Source organism: Synchiropus splendidus, chromosome 2 (assembly GCF_027744825.2).
Source record: "Synchiropus splendidus isolate RoL2022-P1 chromosome 2, RoL_Sspl_1.0, whole genome shotgun sequence".
Lineage (NCBI taxonomy): Eukaryota > Metazoa > Chordata > Actinopteri > Syngnathiformes > Callionymidae > Synchiropus > Synchiropus splendidus.
Window position 1 is genome coordinate 35,490,256 of NC_071335.1, and position 19,286 is coordinate 35,509,541.

Genomic DNA, 19,286 nt, shown 5'->3' on the forward strand with positions numbered 1-19,286 from the left:
GTCTCGTGTGGAGCAGGTGTTTTCTCTTGGAAGTGTAAAGGAGAATGTTACTGCAACAGATAAAGACACAATATGTGTGTCTCCATCGAAAGAAGCAAAGGGTAAGTAGGCATTTTTCACACTAATGGCATCTTTAGCAGCATGGTTTCTATGGAAACCGGGTTGCCACGGAAACACTGCATGTCTTTTAGAATTGGAAACGTCTTCCTCTATTTCCCAACCCGTCTGCACCATGTGCCTCTTTCTCTTATTTATTTATTTATTTTACTTTTTCTTCCCTCTCGCCTCTGATTCCCAGTAAAGAAGCGTCAGTATCGCAGACTCAGCTCGGGGGAGGGGGCATGGACGTGAGAGTGTTTTCCAGTTTAAAGCAACAGTTTGAAAGCGATAGGAATGACATGCAAAAGATGATGAAGAGGATGCTGCCGACGGAAGAGCAGCGAGATTAAAGAAGGAAAGTGTTCAAAGACGGTGGGACAGAGAGGGGGCTGATGAAAGAGAACAAGAGAAAGTGATTGATTTCTTCTCTCTGGTGCTGCTGGTATCTGCGTAACACTCTGCCACGCTTATCCAGCCTATCTGATTTAACTGCGCTCCCGAGAAGAGGAAAGGAGCGGACGGAGCACTCAAATAAAACGGCTGGAGATTTGTTTAAGAATTCAAACTAGACATTATTAGGTCGAGTTTACAAAGCTCTATTGGTGCTGGCAGGTCCAGGAGCAAGTCATCGTCAGCTGTAAGGGAAATGAAAAGTGAAGACACAAACAGAGGCAGACAAACGACAAGACAAGCTTGGGAAAAGTATGATATGACAAGGTTTTGAACCCTGCTCCTCACATCCTGGCAGCGCTTGACTCCATTTCACAGTGTCACCTGGTGCAGTTGTTACAGAGGGAGCAGAAGTGAGCAGGCGGGTGAATGCACGAGGAGGAGAAGGGCAGGAGAAGGGAGCGTGACACAGAGGGACGAGACTGGGCAAACAGTTCAGAGCTTATCTAATGCTTTGACACCTGAAGATGTGCAGAGGAGCAGGAGGAAATAGGCCATTCATGTCTGGATCAATGCTTGATCATGCTCACCTTTACTCTTTAGACAACCAATAATGGCCCATAGAATGTCAGTGTTAATAAAGTACCCCTTAAATCTCAAGACTATGTTCGGAGCAAATTTGTCTTTTACTCTACATCTCTTGTCCACAACAGCTGGTGCAGTAGGCTCCTGCAGGGAGTCGTGCAATCACACGGTCAGAATCGGCCAGTCAAAACCGAATCTACTGTTCAACATGGAATATTGCCGAATTTAACATAAGTCGCCTGATAAACTGTTTTTGTCTGGAAGAGGGAGAAAATGTCAAGCGGCTGTGCGCAGCTCTGCCAGTGTCAGCGAGAGAGCTCTACCCTCTGTTTACACGCAGTGAAGGTCCCTAGGACTGGCCACCATTTTGTGTTGACACGACCCTCTATACAGTTTTGCCATGCTGCAGACATTCCTGACTGCACTGGACATAAAAATGACATCTCTGAACATCTCTGAGTTACACATAGCCGTGAGTCATAGTCGTGAAAGAAGCATTAGTATCTCAATACTCTCTGAATGTCTAAAGTTGACCAGAAAAACCCTGTTAACCCTCAGTCACTCGCTTACATCTGGAGTAGAATTTTGGCATCTGATGGTAGTTTTGTACTTTCTGTGACGGAAAACACAGTAACAGTATTGAGTACACTGAGGTATTGAGGTACACTGTGCTGCCTCTCAGTCACGTGCCTCATGCTGTTCACATTGCAAACTATCCAAGGGTGTTGCTTTTTAGATGGAGCGGAGGCCTTTCAGAAGAGGTGGTGGGTTTGTGTTTGGCTGTATGACAGTGTGGAGTCATGGACCATCATCCACGGCTTTTACCCAACATCTGCGGGTCAGATTCACACGAGGGAACAAAGAGGTACCATCCATGATTTTACTCACAATACGTAGTCATTTAGGTTATGATATAGATAGATAGATAGATAGATAGATAGCGAAGGTTTTGGATGGTGACCATGACCAGATTTGTCCAGGTGTTTTTACTGGACATGATCATAACTCCCTTGTCTTGTAATTGTCCCACCAAGAAGCGGTGAGGTCACAGTTGTGGGAAAGAAAAGCCACAAGACGGCACCACTTGAGGAAGCTGCTCCTCATGTTTTACAGTTCATCAGTTGGTTTGATGGGAACAGAAAGCTTGACAAACTCTAATGTAGAAATTGACTCACCTGCATCTCAGGCTTGAAAATTATTCTTAACTCAGAGTGAGGAGACATGGTACGTTTCCACATTTCAGCAAAAAGCTCTTCAGTTTCAATGTTGAGTTTTAAAATTGAACTTTGAGGTCAGTAGAACGATCAGTTGTGGAGACAGCAACCGTTTAAACACTGAAGTGCATTGCTTATGTTTGTTCTGTTTGTCAGTGGTCTGTTAAGGTTTCTGGTCAATCTAGTCCCTATGATGAGTTTATTTTCCTCTTATCTAAACAATCTTATTTACCTAAGATGATTCATGAAAATTAGGGGTGGCATTCAATTAAGAAAATTAATTTAGTTAATTCAAGAATTTGTGATGAATTAATCTCAATTAATTGCAGATTAATGGTCTAAGAAGATTTGCCACAAGAAGCCACATTTTTCAATGTAAATGAATTCGGTATATGACTGAATCAAATGTCGGACCCAAACATACATTTACACAACAAAATATAGTTTATTCTGCATCAGTTTGACAATAGCACAATGAATCACGATGGTGGCAATATTCAAGTTTTTATATCACCATATTTGAACTAAAGCTCTTTTAATGTCTTGAACATACTTGTATAAGAATTTCAATTGTATAAGAATTTCAAGTCCATTCAGAGTAGTGGAAAGCCTGGCCATTGTGTAGCGAAAAATATCCCTGAACAAAAGCAAACAGATGCTTTTGTTTGCTTTTGTTCAGGGATTCCTCCATGTTTGTTGTTGTTGTTATCATCCTAGCTGCCACGTGTCTTGTGCATCAGTGTGATCAGTGGACCAGGAACTCCTGCACTGACAAAGGTTCCCTGTTGTCTGGAGAGCAAACTGTTAAAGTAAATTAAGTTAAATTAAATTAAATTAAAATTGTAATTAATGAATCGTAATAGTGTTGTAATTAATTAATTAATCATAATTAACTTGTTAAAGTCCCACCACTAATGAAAATATAATTGAAATTACCCATAATTAACCAATAATTTAAAAAAAGTGTAAAATGTTTGTTTTGTACAAATATTTATTGAATGATTTTAGTAGTCACAAGATTATTTAATCTATTTTAGCCAATGTGAACAACAGACATTTTTTAATATTGTCTCTGATGACCAGGTCAAATCAGAACAATCAAAAGCTGTGTTTTTCAACCTTATTAAACTCATTCCACCTCATTTATTCATCAAAAAAAATTAAAAAAAATTCCAGAATCACACCACCAATGGGACCTCACCCAATTGCTTTATTGAAAACCATAAATAAATAGATACAATCCATTTTTCTGTCTTGGTGTGTGTTTGCTTCTTACTGCTCGCCTTTTTCATATGATGAGGAGGTAATGACTGAAGCTGCCCCTGTGTTACGACATGGTTTGTATTGTGTAATTACCACATAAGAGTCTGAGGTTTTCATATTTCATCGATGGGTTATCTGAGCCCTTCTTTTTGCAATTAACCTGAACACTTTGTAGTTTTCAGCACACTCTCCTTCAGTGAGCATTAATCGTGGTATTTTGATCGAAGCCTTCGCTCTGTTTTCTAAACTGCTTCACTGTGAGAGCAGTGTAGGAGTGACTTTGCCTTCAGTGCCTTGTCAATGTTTTGACACTTCATGAATAAAAGTTTGAGAAGAGACCTTAGTTGGGTCCCTCACACTCTCTCTGCATTAGAGAACAGAAGATAAGAAGTCAGCCATGTGCGTGACATCTGTCAGACACTGTTGGTTTGTGGCCGAGTGAGAAGTTGGGACGTCTCTGTTACAACAAACACAAATACAATGCGAGAGGTGCGACTGATCTGTTTAATAAAGACATGTCTTACAACACACACACACGTGGCATCACCTCAAAAGGAAACTGTTTTCATCCCTGACTAGACTGTCCTGTTTTTTCTCCATTAGTCCGTGGATTGACTCACACACACTCAGGGGTTTTGGCACTGGAGCGCGGCTCACGCGGTCAGCGCTGATGCGTATTGTGTGGCTCAGCCTGCATGTGGAGCTCCCATATGTCAATGATTAATTACCTGCATCCTCCGCTGCGTTAACAAGCTTCATCGGATCCCCATTAAGAATCTCACTATTAAGTTGGCAGGCCAGAGGTGAGCGCATAAGTGGCTGCACCTCTTCTTCAGACTGCCAGCAGCAGCCTGGGAAGTGGCTGTGCTTCTCCTAGAGGTGGGGAATGACCAGCCAGTGACTGGAAGCGCAGCTGAGCTTCTCCTTTTCTCTTCTTTGTTGGAAGTGTGTCCGTCTCTCAAGAGACAGCCGGCCGCCTCTGTTTCCCTCGGCCACAGGGCCCAGACACAGTTTGGGGCTTGGCGGACATGAGGCCAGCTCAAACGTCTGATTTGAGTTTGAGGGCAACTGAACCAGGTGGTTAATTCTTCGTGCTGGCCAGGGAACACTGTGAGTTGAAATAACCAGCGCAGTCTTGTTGGACACAGTTGTAAAGAAAATAATTTTTTATGTTGAGTGGCCAAACGTGCGCACTCCTGTGTTGACAACGTCATTTGGTTGGACTTTTGTTCATGTGCTTATCCCGTGTACTACAGTGCTTGTGAACCAGGTGAAGCTCTAACATAGACCTGCCAGTGCATGAGCCAAACTGCTTGGTAGGATTTATTAACACCAACGTCTCAGTTCATCACCGCTGCATGGGAGTCAAATTCACATCTCTGTTACATTTTCATACGTTCCATTTGGAAAGTGAGATTAAATGCTTACCGACACATTTTAGTAAATATTAATGACACATGTTTTATGCTACTTCTGATGACCAGCTTCAATCTGAAAACTGAACAATAAAAAATTCAACCTTTTTCATTCATCAAGAAAAGGCCAGAAGAACACCACCAGTGGAACCTCACCAATTGTGCTTCGTCGAAATTGTAACTATTTCTTTAATTCAAGACAAATTGGAGCAACTCTGCCATGTTTCTATGCTATTTGCAGGTTTTGATTTTATCTCAATCTCACAGGTATTTGGGAGGAGAAAAAAACAATTTGCTATGTATTGCTTTGACTCAATAGATTTGAGATGTCGACAGCTTTGAAAAATATAAATAAATGTCCACCATTTTGTTACTATGGCCAACATCCTGACATCACTGGGTTCTGGACACACATACGCACAGAACATACCAAAACAAAGACGGCAGGGAAGGAGATCCAACCAGCTTCATCTTTGCTAAAGGCTTAGAGTGAGGCGTCTATTTGGAGACACCGAGCTGGACACGACAATAGTGTGCCACTATTGGAAATTCAAGCGCAAGCACACAAAGGTGTGGCTTGTAGTACGAGGCATCTCAGCTGCACAATACCATCCTTCCCTGCCACCACTGCCACCAAGACGGCTGTGCCACTGCTTTACCAAGAGTCTAAAAGGGGGGTCATTGGTCAAGGCACTTTCCCGGCCTTTAAAAGGCAACTGTACCATTTTGAACTTTGTCATAATTGTGGCTGATGGACCCAAGTGCAGTAAGTGTTGGTCGGCAGAAGGCACGGGAGACGAGGTTAATTACAAAGATTTATTCGTTGAACGAACAAATAAATACAGACAGACAACTAGAAACTAAGAACGCCGGGAACCAGAACGCGGACCGTGAAATACACACAGGGAACGGGGTGAATCTGGAAAACAAGAGAGGCGGATTAGAATCAATGACCTATTGTGTAAATGGGTGAACAGAAAACACACACCCAGAGTTCAGCTCAACATGGTGGTGGCACTAAACTGAAAGCACTCGGTGGCGGCGGCTAATCACACTCGGACACACAAGGTGTAAACTGACCGATCTATAACTAAAAAGTGAGGCTTAGACAAACAGCTCACACGCGGACTGAATTGAGAGTAGGGAAGTAAACACAGGAGGAGCAAGGAAGAACAAAAGGCGGCGACAGAATAGGAATTCAGCACAGAGGAAAAATCTGGAAAAGGTCAGGTAGTAAAGCGAACACACAGGAGTCTTGAAAGAGTTTTACCTTGATGAAGCGAGAAGCAACAATCTGGCAAATAGGACTGACGTCGACAGGTTTAAATGCAGGATGAGGCTGATGAGGAGATGAATGCCAGCTGTGTTGCCAGTGAAGCTGGAGACAAAGCAGGAACAGGAAAGAAAGGCAACCGGTGGTAACAAAATAAAGTAAATAATGGCCTCAAGTAAATAAGTAAAGTGCAGACATGACACTTTTGTCCATCATGAGTTAGTGAAAGATTTCCGTCCCTACTTTACATGGCTTCCAAAGGGTAAACAACAGCAATAACCCTGTGATAAAGAGCACTCTGGGAACACAAGTGTTTCAATAAACATGAACTTCAGTGAAGACACAGTGTTATCTTCAGCACACTCATTTTAACAAGATCGAAGAGCACAAAACACTAAAAATATTGAAAAGGCTAAAATGAATAAAGCAACTTCAGTCACTGAAGTAAAAGATCAAACGTGTGATCATTGCACCTGTTTATCAAAGATCCAGCAGCTTTGCAGCATAATACAGCGATCTGATATCTTCTCACCTTCCTCACCTTCATCGCCCAGGTGAACATGATCAACCTGACTGTGTTGCGTAAAGAGGTGGCTGGGGTGGAGGCAGCACCGTGGTGTAATGCGAGATCAGTTGTCTTCATCGATCTGCTCGGATTGTTTGTTATGGCACAGTGAATGCCCTTTATTACTGTAACAACATTCCTCTGCGATGTCAAGCTTCGTTCACATTTCAGCAAGACAATGCTCCAGCGCACACCGAACATGCTTCCCACTGTATCTACTGTAGAGAGCGACCTCCCTCTCCTTCCATGGCCAGCATTGTCACCAGGTTTGTCAGCCCCTGCACACCGGTGGGATTACCTCAGCCTGTCCCGCCCAGTTGGCCTACAGATCAACAGCCTTGGGGAACTTGAAGCCACCTCACGAAACAAGAGTGGAACGCGATTCCTCAGGAAATACTTCAGAAATATATGCGTTCAATCACAAGACATAGCTGCTAACTGTGCTAGTTGCTCATTATTGCTCTTGGTAATCCACACTTACAGGTGATGCATTTCAATGGAGTCCTGTATAGAAACAACCCTCTTGACCAGTGCCTGAACACTCTCTGACTGTGGTCGCTATGGTAACATGTAAACACGCCTTTAAAATAGCATGCAGATACAACACAAAACCCAATATAAAGTGCATGAAAATTTTAATTCAGCATAGTGTTAAGTCAATGGGAGCCCTGAGCTTGTTTCTCTGCAACGAGACGGTCCCATCTGGGAGTGATGGTAGACGAGCGCGATAAATCCATATCTCAAGTGCAACTCCTGGTATTGTTTGTTAAAAACGTCTTCTTGGAAGTCGCACTCTTCTCCTGTCTCTTCACTCAGCCTTTTCCCCTTCGAAAAGAAACGGCTGTTTCCTACTCATTTTGTGAGCATGTGGGTTACATTTTGGCTCTCAAGTGACCAAGGCTTAACCGAGAGAATCCGGTCATTTTTCAAAATCAAATGTTTTTCAAAAGAGAAGATCCTTCAGACTCAGATCATACACAAAACGGAAATAATTATTTCGTGTGCGGCCTGAGAGGAATTGATCCACGGACTGGCACCAGTGCCCAGCCCGGGGGTTGAGGGCCACTGCTCTGTGGTAAACTCACTGCTTATGGTAAACCAGCAAAGAAAATGTATGTTAAAAACCGTCCATGAAATGTCCCTAGTTTAGTGCAGTACTAGCTGTAGTCCAGCTATGCATAGCCTTCTATGCTCAGTACACATACCACTAAACTGTCAGCGAAAGAGCCCACAAGTCACACCGTCACATATTCATGCAGAGATCGCAGTAGGCTGCGATGTGGTTACGTCCCCAGCTGTGATGCCAGTAACGCATTACTTAGTAACGTGTTTTATATCACAACCTTTTAGTAATCTATAATGCGTTTCTATTTCAAACAAAGACGGGCGTGTGAAGAGACAAGCACATTTCTAGCTGAAAGCAGAGCCACTACTTTGAATCAGTGCCTGCTATAGATGACAGTATTAACCCTGCAGAGTCCACCAACACGCAGAAGTCACCGGTTAAAGAGAGCGAAATAAAGTAGCCTTGCAAATGTGTCTAAAGTGCGAACTCAAAAACCTTTGTATCAGTTTTTTTTAACTCCTCTAGATAGGTCAAGTTAAACGACACTTATGATAGATTTTAAGACTTTAATAGATTGTTTTTTCTTTAGTGCAGGAAGAAACAGTACTGATGTGATGTAATGATGTTGCATTTTCTTTTGAAAGTCAGAAATAAAATGATCCTCAGCGCGACAGAGCGTAGAGGCGAGTGACAGCAGCCACTTCAGTGCAACCTCCAGGTGGCCAACAGGAGACGTGACACACTGAGACTTCATAAACTAATAAGAAAAATAATGGAGCATTACTTACATTTTATTATATAAATGACAATACATCACTTTGTTTTGCTTTTCATTCTGGTTGCTTTGTGTGTGGCTTTCGCTCCAATGGGTTAGAGTGTGTCAAAGCAAACCATTGACTGTACATTCATATAACTGAGACTACGAAAAAAAATGACCCCACACATGGGAAAACACTGGACCCCCAAGAACTCCAACCTCCAAATGGACATAAAAGATATTGTTAAGGCCCTGAGAGCTGGAGTCGGCTGCCAAAAGTAACTTGTAACTGTAAGAGTAACTGTGGTAGCACTGGTTCAAAGTGGGTAAGAAGTGTTTCGTTTATGTATTGACACAAATGCATTGGGGGATAGTTGTGGGATGGTATCGACCCTGCGAACTCCCAACCACAGGGCGATGACCACATTTAGTGTGGAATAGTTAGTTCCACGACCAAGTGGGTTTGTGATATTCAGGCGGAAAAAAGAAGGTTCACCGTTGTCTCCTTGTCTCTGCGGTGACCGCTTTCTTGACTAAATGGCAGAAGTAATCCGATCACAACACTTCCATCAAGTGCAGCTGGGAACAAGACTGTGAGCAGGGTCATTGATAATTAAAGAGTAGAATATGAGATTAATGAATTCTCAGTGTGGGCTTGATTAGAAACACGCTGATGAAGCACAGCCAGCGCTAACTGGAAGATTGACAGCAAGCTGTGCCGCGCGCAGATCGTCGTGAAGAGTGAGATGAAAGGTGGATGAAGGCGAGGGTGATGAAGTGGAAAAGCTGAACGCTGGAAGGTGCTCGTGAATGTTTGTGAGGCCTCCACTCTGATAGTGGTGAGGGTTTGTCTGCTCTCCCAAGCGAGACTTTCTCTGTATCTCCAAGTAGCCGCCCCCTCTCCCGCTCTTGAATCTCTCTCCCCCTCTTTTGCTCCCTCTCTCAACCCGGCAATCCTCTCCCACCAGGGCTTGTTTGAGCGCTGCGCCGATATGCGGCTCTTCCTCTGCAAATCTAATTGGCGACAGGCTTTCATTGGCATGACATGTAGATGAGTTGCCAAATCCTTTCAGCCCTCCAGCTTGAGTCTCTCTGCCCTCAGTGGCGAAGCTCCACTTCACACCGACGGAGCAGACGCAAAGGCCTGCTCACATCTCTCAGACAATCGCAGTGGGCTAGGACTGACCCCGCTCCCTTTGATTCAAAGGAACATTTCATTGATCCTCTCTGCAGGACGCGCAACTGGACGAAGGCCCAGCAGGGGTTGGCGAGGATGCAAAACTACTTGTAGTTTCTCCAATGAACATGTTTGGTCATATAAAGCTCATTGACAGGGGCCAGTCAGAGAAACCTAATAGATCTAATCCCATTCAGTGTGTGGAGACAAGTGGAGGATCTCACTGATAATCTGCTGAGTCTGAGACACTTTAACAGGATTGAGCCAAATCTAGAGGCCAGTTTTTATCAGTTCTGGATTAAGGGTTGGATGAGGGACGGAGATCAGTCTGGCTCTTGACTAGTAGAAGGAAAGCAGTGCCATCCCATGGCTGACCTGATCTCAACCTACATCCTTCTTTGACCTTTCGCACTGGGACATGCCCTGATATGTCAACATGCAGCGTAGAAGGCTGCCTTTGGCGTCACTATAGGATGCAAAAGTCCACTTTCGCAACATCAATACATTACACTATAGGAGTGAGGCTGGGTTGATGAAGACCAGCATTACCTTATTGGCACATCTTATTATACCTGTGAGCAAAAGGTACATACTAATGTACTAATGTTTCTTATCCAGCTGATCTCCACAGGAATTTTGTGTCTCATTTGTGCTCTACATCTGTCGCCTTTAGCTTCTTAGCTCGGCATCATCAGTTCTCTTATCGAGTGAGCGCAGCGTGCAGCCCAGGGCAAGGTGCCAATGTATTCCAAAGTCAGCATTTTCTGTTGTCTTTCATTTCAGTTTTGTTTCAAAATCATTTAGAACAATTTAATCTTATGTGTAAAATCATCTCATTCATGAGCAAAAAGGCCACATTAGCAGTTGAAAGGGGACAAAATCATTCATGTACGTGAATAAGTTTTAATGTTTTATTTCTGTTGATCTTTTTTTTGTCATTGATGGTGCGCTTCTTTCTAGTCCTGCTTACATCTCCAATATATGTGTGTGGACAAGGATCACTGGATGGATGCGATTGTGGGAGGCTTTAAATGATTTTGCAGACTAAAGATGGAATTTCTGGTTTATTGTGTTAGACGACTCTGTGTTGGCTGGGACTGTCGAAATTAGGCTAAATCGAATGACGGCTTCTTTTTTCTGCTGCCACTGATCGTGATTGTATTATGACTGTGACAAGCCCAATTTCTTTTGTCAAAGCTGAGTCTACAGGCTCAATTAAAGTTGAAATGAGTAATTTATCTGTCCAGCTCACATGACGACGGCATTACTGAATGAAACTACTTCACTTCAGCTAAGATTAAATATTACGCATGCAGTGTTTCACTATATTATCTCACTTTCACTATTGTTGACTTTATTTCCCTACTTGAAAATGTAATATAAATGTTAGTATTGTAATAAGAAATGATATTTTTTCAGTGTAAAATAGCTCTTTGACAGCATGAATACAGAATGAATTGGTGGTGAGTTGATTTGTGGAGAATAAAAGAGAAGATGAGGCAGTGTAACACTAATACAATATAATTAAATCAATGTCAGGAACTGTGGGTTGACTTGTGCTGTAAAGTTGCCTCTGAGCCATCATCACCATGGAGACTGGTGAGAGAACAGGCCAGTCAAACAAACTACACATCACGCCATTGCATACACAGATGGAGAGGAAACAAAGAAGCATTCACTTCAGAGGCTCACGTTACCAAGTGAGAATTTGGGAAGAAAAGCAGAAATCAAAAGTGTGTGTATGGACGTGGTTTAGACTGAAAACAAAACATTTGTCGGTTCCTTCTCGGGGGCAGCTTAAGAAATCTCAAAGTTCGATAGATTACTGCTCCGCGTTGATTTTTATATACTTCTTCTTCTTCGATTCATGTCAACACCGGTCGCGGCAAGACTCTTAGTAAGTAATCCCCCCTGTGTTTTCTTCTCAGTCGTCTTCGGCTGCTTAAGTTGTTTGTTTTTATCTGTGAGATAAGTTTACTTTACCTGAGATAAGAGTTCAGACTACAGTCTTTATTAGGTTGTTAAATGGTTCCCAAACACTTGGCCTTATCTCAGCACGTACATTTGCTGCAACCTGTACTGTGTGTATCAGACTCTCAGGAGGTGAAAGCGACCGTGAACATAATACATATTCACTTTGTTGGCGCTCCATAAACATTCAGTTTTATCTATTTTTAATATACATAGTGTGCTTATTGTTTTTTTTTTGTGTCATATTTTCTGATCTTGAAGTCAAAAGAAGACCCTTACGGTATTGTTCCTTTACACCATATTTGGATTTGTGTGGAAGCTCTTGACCCAGATAAAGTTAATAAATAAATATGAAAATGAGACATCCGCTCACTATGTTGTGCCCCAAGAGTTATTGATTTGAATATTTTTATTCTAAAAGCATTCTTTCTTTAGATCTATGCATATATATTATGCATAAATCTATTTTATTGAGTTAATGAGAAAAAAAATAGAACAATGCTATGACTCCTTATTGATGCTACTGGGACAGGTCAACCTCACTGTTAGCCGTAACTAGTTAGTCGCGGCTCATAAATGTGATATTTAGCAGTGATCCCACACAGCATTCAGTTATTCAGTTTCTGCAGTCACATCATCTTCCCTGTAGCAAGTAACTGTACTCCAGAGAACATTAAGATCCTGTGAGAGTTTTCACTTCCTGCCATTCAATTTTCAAATCTGAGAACACTCTGTCTATTTTGTTAATGACTATAAACAATGCTTGGGTTAGGGGAGGTGGGGCCGGGCACGTTGGAGTAGGGGCCTACTGCTTTACCTGGCATTGTGACTGACAACTGTATAACAATGAATTCAGGATCATCAAAGTTCTTACATTCATGTGTTCATTACAGAAGTGTCACGCCAAACAGATCACTGTGCTAAATTTGGCGTTGGAAAAATGGAGTGCAAGGGCCGCATGAAATGAAGGGCCGCGGTGGCCCCCAAGCCAGACATTTGGCATGAATGCACTACCTTCTCTCCGTTACAGAGATTCTGCTCGCCAGTGTACCCGGAGTTTCCTCTCATTTCATCACTTTTCATGAGGGCTGAAAGTTTTTTTTTAATGAGATGTATAGGAGTCTGTGAACTCACATGAGAACTGTAAGTCTGACACTAGTGTAGGAGGCCATTACTTCATTTGGCCCTTTGATCAGAAGCGCTGACCGAAATCTAATGTTTCTGAGCCAAATCAGCCTCAGCTGAAGTAGACTACGCACGAGGCAGACGGTGAAGTGGTAGCAGCAATATCGTATACTTAGACACTGATTTGGATTTGTTCCTGAGCGAGAGGAGAGTTTGACTTGAGAGAGCAGGAGCAGCAGGGAGCGGTGGGGATCTATCAACACCACTCTCTTTCCCTCCCCGGACATATGCTCATGCTGTGCGGGTCATGACTGTTAATACGATCACGGAGTCTACTGTAGTGGTGCGAGTTGTTTCTCAGTGGAAGATGAGTGACAGTGACTTCCATCTGGGATGAGACCAAAGGGCCATATCGAGGAGCAGATGGAGATGTAACATGTTGACTCTGGCTTTTTAGCAGCCCTCCTGCACTCAAATTGTCCTTGAGACAAAGATTCATATTCGTCCAACACCTTCAAACAAACATCGCTCTTGTCCTAACACACATGAATCCACCAATGAAGTCTTGTTGACAGTGCTTTGAGCGAAGATGACACATTGTTCAGAAGCACATCTTCAGCGTGGATCAGTTTCCTCTTTCTTGACTAAGAACATATCGTGACTATAAACAGCTCTGATCTGTGGAACAATTTCTATCATTCTGAATGCTGCCAGCTACCTTGAGGTTGCTGAGTAACACTGACTGAAAACATGTCCTGCTTTCACACTTATGCTGCAGAGCGTTCACATATTTTCTCCAGGAAGCACGAGAAAGACTTACTGTTTCTTTCTTGTTCAAACTGAGTCTTATTGACGATAAAGTGAAGCATATATCTAATATCTATATATGGGATCCTGGCACTGCCTACTGGTTTACACGTACATTGTCCCGTTGTTTTTCTCAGGGGATACGTAGAGTCAATATGTTTCACACGTCACAAATTTTTAAACACATTGCACGATGAACGAAACAAAATCCAGCAAGTGTAACAAACAGGGACGTGAAAAAATTGGGACAATGGCAGGACCAAAATGTAACGCCAGGTTAGATGAAACCTCTCTGAAACTGCTTTCTAGAATGAAACTCATGTTGAAATTACGATCATGAAAAAATTCATCCTTTGCCTGAGGCTCTTGCCGCAGTCATACATGTAAATCAGCTGCAACCTCAGCAGGACAGACACTCGGGTGGATCTACTCAAAACAACAGAGAGAACTGCTGAACTAAAACTACGCTCATGAACTGTGGCTTTCCTGTCCTCCACTAGTGCCTACTTTTTGAGTGCGAGTTCAAAAAACACACTTCTGTCGGAGTAAACATACAGTACCTGCGCCATGACAGAGGTGCTGTAATAATGATAATGTAGTTTCTTCTCATGCCACTACAATACGTAATTCTATTACGCATTCCAGAATGCCTTGCCAACCCATGCAGAAACAAGTGAATTTAAAAAAGTGGTCTGAATTAGGGCGACTGTATATTGCGGTCCAGTTGATGAGAGAAGGCGACAGTGTTGTGGTTTGGTAATGACACACTCACAATTGCCCCTCAGCACTCTTCACCCTGCTGTGATGGAAGCTATTATGCAGAGGAATGGAAACCAAAAAGGGAAAGGATAAAGGCTTCAGAGTGAAAAAAAGAAAGAAATGTATCAGGTGTAGCGGCTGTAGAGAATACGGGAGCCGAGATAATGATAGTGAAGAGAAAGAATGAGATCATGATAAGCTATAATCCAAGACGGGAGTAAGTGGTGTCCTCTTGATACCCCTCAGTGGCAGGTTTGATCTCTCTTTCGGCCGACATTGAAAACGTTGGTCACAAGATAAAGAAGAGAGCACTTGATGATAGTGAGAGAATCCGAACTAACAATTAAATGGCCGCCCTCTGACCTTGCCTTTTTGTGGAAAGGAACGATCAGTACTTAAAAAATATATGCAAAAATGAATTTTCCTCCACTGAGCCGCACTTACTTTAAACCACCGTTCAGTGCCCACACCCACATGCCGACCCTCCTAACAGACACGGCACTTCAGATTTTTTCTATGTTCCGTCCACTGGAAACCTCACTTCCTGTTAAGAAGTTTAACTGAATCCTTTTTTCCCCCCTATTTTCACGCTGTTAAATGAAGGCTCTCACACTTCGGTCTTGATTCCGTTTGGCTAGCAGTTGGGTTTGAGTGGGAAGCAAGGTTCTATTTTACACAATGGTTGCCGATTTAATTTCACTGGATTGTACTTGCTTTCATTTCCGGGTCTGGCCTGGGGAGCAATTCGAGGTAGAACCCCCACTGCCTATCTGCATAACAAATGCAACTTCTATCTGTGAACGTTTTAGGATTCGGTTGGTAAAAGGAGCAAGATGACAAGTGCCACTGGAAAATCGGAAACGTATTTATTTTAGTCTTGTGTGAGAAGAATTCAATTGTGTTGGGTGCATTATAATTATATAGGGGAGGGGTGCACAACGCAGTCTGACAACAAGACAGTCCTCAGTATAAATCCTGCTTTTGGGGCATGTTCCGGTCCACATAAACAAAACAGGCTTTTAGCTTGCAGGGTCTGGGCATCATGGAAATGACGCCCTACTTTTAGCACAGCACCTTAACGTCCTATTCTTTCCCCCCAGTGTCCACAGTAACTTCAATAAATGTGATTTATATTTGTCTGTTTAAAGTTCGCGTGCTTTTGCTTCACTGTTTTACTCACATGTAGGCATTCTCCACCTTCACCTCCCGGACTGAGGCAGTCCTGGGTAAGGACCAACTGGGAAACTGTCAGGGCGGCATTTTATAGGGAGCAGCAGGAAAAAAAACTAAACAAAAAGAATCATCAATTGGTGCCTCAGAGGGAGTCTCAATTCAATGCAAAACCTCTTTGTTTTTTTAAATTTTATTTTAACATGATAAGATTAAAAAAAAACGCCGCCCTGGTCAGTTTCCTGGTCAGTAGTCAGTGTACAGACTTATGAAGAGCTGCGTGACAACACCAGCTAAATACTGTAGGAGAACAAGTACCAAGAATCACCAAAATATAAAACGTTTCTCTATTAGAATATAAAATTAAATGCGCTTTTTAGTATCATGTATGGGTTTCACAAGTGAGCCCAATCATTAGCCCTGTCCATCAGATAGTCCGCTTCACCTGCCAAAGTAGGCAAATGTACTGCAGAGGTAGCACCAGTGCCTTCGACACAGACATTGCAACACTGTGCCATCGACAGTGAATAAAGATTACCAGATCTGTGTGTGTCTGTGCCTTTTATTTAACTGACAGACAGCGGGCTTCCAACTCTCATGCAGGCTGCAGGAGACTCACTGATGCCACACCTCCCATTCGACACTTCACGGCAAGTTAATCTATAAACCCATACGAGCCGTCCTGCAGTTTTCACTTTAGTGACAGGTCAGGGTTGGGTTCCAATACTAGTGAGACCTACTAGCTAAGCTTCAGAAACACTCTTAATTGATGACTCTAAGTGGTCCACAGTAGCAGCGGTTTTCTGTCTTTGTAATCCCTGTGACAAATTAGGTCAGACTTTCCTCCAGAGAAGCTGGGATATCGTTCAACCCCTGTGACCCTGAAATACCCAGAATTAGAGGCTGCAATCGATGGACACACATGTCCATGCCGTATATCTCTGTCATGCATCATCAGATTCTTTAGGCTGGTTGAGTGTTGGAAGGTCTAAGTAAGGGAGCACAGGTTCACTAAACGTGAATTAAAAGCACATAATCGTACTTAGATTTTAGTATTGTACACACTCTCTCTCTCTCTCTCTCAAGGGAAAACACATCAATAGACAACCGCAATCTCTGGATTTTTTTCACTTGATTTCACTCCATGATCACGTGACCCCCGACGTTATTAACTTGTTCCAGAGAAACGTTGGCGACAGATCACTTGTGTCCCTGCAGGGGAAGAGGAGAGAATAGCTCTGATGTGAAGTGCATGACCATCCCGCTGCATAAAACAACACGTATGATTTACTCTACGTTTGACACGTGTGTGGTCAACATCAGTCTGAGTGCGAGCGTGCAGCCGCATTTCTCAAGGCCCACTGGGGACATTCTATAAAAACGGTGCCTTTCCTGTGTACAACCCATTTCAAAGTGCATTTTAAATGCTCAGTATTATTAATTGAGGTGTGAATTCCTGGATACTTTTTGCTCTGTCATTGTAAATTTAAATCCTTAACTTTTTTTTTCCACGTCCAGAAAGCCCCTCAAAACATCAGCACCTTACAAATTGATTCAGAATTGCATTTTTTTCAACCAAATTTTCATTAATTTCATGCATAAAATTAGGCCCTTGATACTATTGTATATGACTCTGTGTTCCCAGTTTTCCATACCAACCTGTACTGCTTTGGGGCATAACAACGAAAACACTAAGCGACATCACAGGTAGCTGATGACCTCACTCAAATCCTTACAGGTACCAAGCAGGGAAGCTCCCACACAGTTGTGTCCTCTCAGAAGGCAGATGGAGTCAACATCTCATGACACGGTCACACTTTAGAATAGGGAACCTATTATTACCCTAAATAAACAATAATTTATTTACCTGTTGTAGCTCCAACTGGTTTTACTCAGACAATAATTTGCTAGTTTGACTCAATTGTTTCTCTTGTTTTGCTGTTTTCCTGAGTGAAACAGCGCTGCATAGCAGCTGAAATCCTTGTACTCAGCTGATTATGATACAACAGGGCAACACAAACCAGCGTGGCACCTGCTGAAGTCAAGCGAAGACCTTTGTTAATGCAAACAATGGAGCCCAAACACATCAAGGGCTCCATTCATCATTCTAATTTGGTAATCCTCCCTGACTCTGCGCTGCATTCAGGACCGCTGCCTTGTCGCTTCAAGTCACTTGTGAAAAATCCATCCAGACTTTTATGTCACTATGAGTTGGTTGGCTGTTCCACACAGCTGGTTGAGCTGCCTTTTGCTATCTATTGCCCAAATTTTGGGAACGTTCTTGCGTCGATCTTGAAGGAGAACTGTTTTGACAACAAGGTCTGACTGTGCATTTCTTTTTCTGTCCCGTACTATGAATAATATGAGGCCCAGAAAGGTACTGCCTGAACAAAAAGCTTGAAAGCTGTGAAGTATTATCAGCCACCCAGTATGCTATGACAATGGAGTTTGAGACTGTGTTTAAATTGAGGAGCTGCATGCTCCATTGTAAGTCAGTCAGGATACAGGTGTTTGCTTCATGACCTGATGTGATGCAATACTACTACAGGGTGCCTTTTTTTGTGCAGAATTTGGCACATTTTATTCCTATCTAGAGTCAAAACTGGTTGCTTCAGCTTTGCTCTTGAACTCTCTTTGCACCCAAACTATGTCGCAATAATTCACCTTCTTCGGAGAATGAAAAACACAGTTTGAGTGCAGAATATGAATGTGACACAAAAATAACAGCATGTCTAACCACTGCCCTCCTGAAATGCTTCACGACTTGCACTGACAAACTCTCAGCCTCTTGATGTAGCTCCATGTTTTTAGCTAATCACAGGGGGAGCTGGTGACTAAGCAGAACTTTGGGGACTTTTAGAAAACTTCCCTGATTTAGCCCAAAAAATGGCTGAGAACACAGGTTTGTTGGATGTGTCCTGTGATCTCAAGGAAGACGGAAGGAGAAAGAAACAGAAATAGTGAAGTGTCAGGACGCGATGCGGAGGCAAGAAAGATTTGAATCCCACTATACTTCCTGCACATTGTTTAAATGTGTGTTTATGGTTTCAAAAATAACAGCATAGCTGCTGATCAAACCTTACAGATAGACTACAGTGTCTGAAATCCCCCGTTCTACTTTGACATACTACACATTAAATTCAAGTTTATTTTGAGCCCCTGTGAATAATGAAAGCGCAGGCATAGCTGTTTGTTCCCGAGGCTGTTGCCAACCACTGGACACGCTCCACAATCATCCGTGCCCTACCTTCTGCATCTCCCTCGCGCTGCATGACTCATGACCTTGTTCGCTGAGCGCCTCTGTCTCTGTCTGTTCCAGGATGACCACTCCATGTTTTTCCAGTTTGGGCCATCTATTGAGCAGCAGGCCACGGTCATGTTGAACATCATGGAGGAGTACGACTGGAACATCTTCTCCATCGTCACAACATATTACCCTGGCTACGAAGACTTTGTCAATAAGGTACAGACAGGTCACAAACTGAAGATGCTTTTGTTTCTGTGCTAGGTTTTGTAGTATTCAGTATTTTCTCTTACTCATTTTGTTCCGCACAATTGCGTTCAGTGTCTATGAAGATTAGTGTAGCATACATCATCATACTCTGACTAAAATGACAACACCCTGCACAAGTGTTTGTGTGAGCGCTAAT

At 42.7% G+C, this 19,286-nt stretch overlaps 1 protein-coding gene across 5 annotated transcripts in view; it reads left to right on the forward strand.

Moving 5' to 3' along the window:
- Positions 1-19,286, forward strand: part of LOC128753744 (glutamate receptor ionotropic, NMDA 2B-like) — a 109,095-nt gene that overhangs the window by 39,888 nt on the left and 49,921 nt on the right. For all 5 annotated transcript variants that reach the window (XM_053855783.1, XM_053855780.1, XM_053855779.1 and 2 more), the window contains one exon: positions 18,956-19,099. In XM_053855783.1, the coding sequence (XP_053711758.1) occupies positions 18,956-19,099 (144 nt within the window). The remainder of the gene's footprint in view (positions 1-18,955; positions 19,100-19,286) is intronic.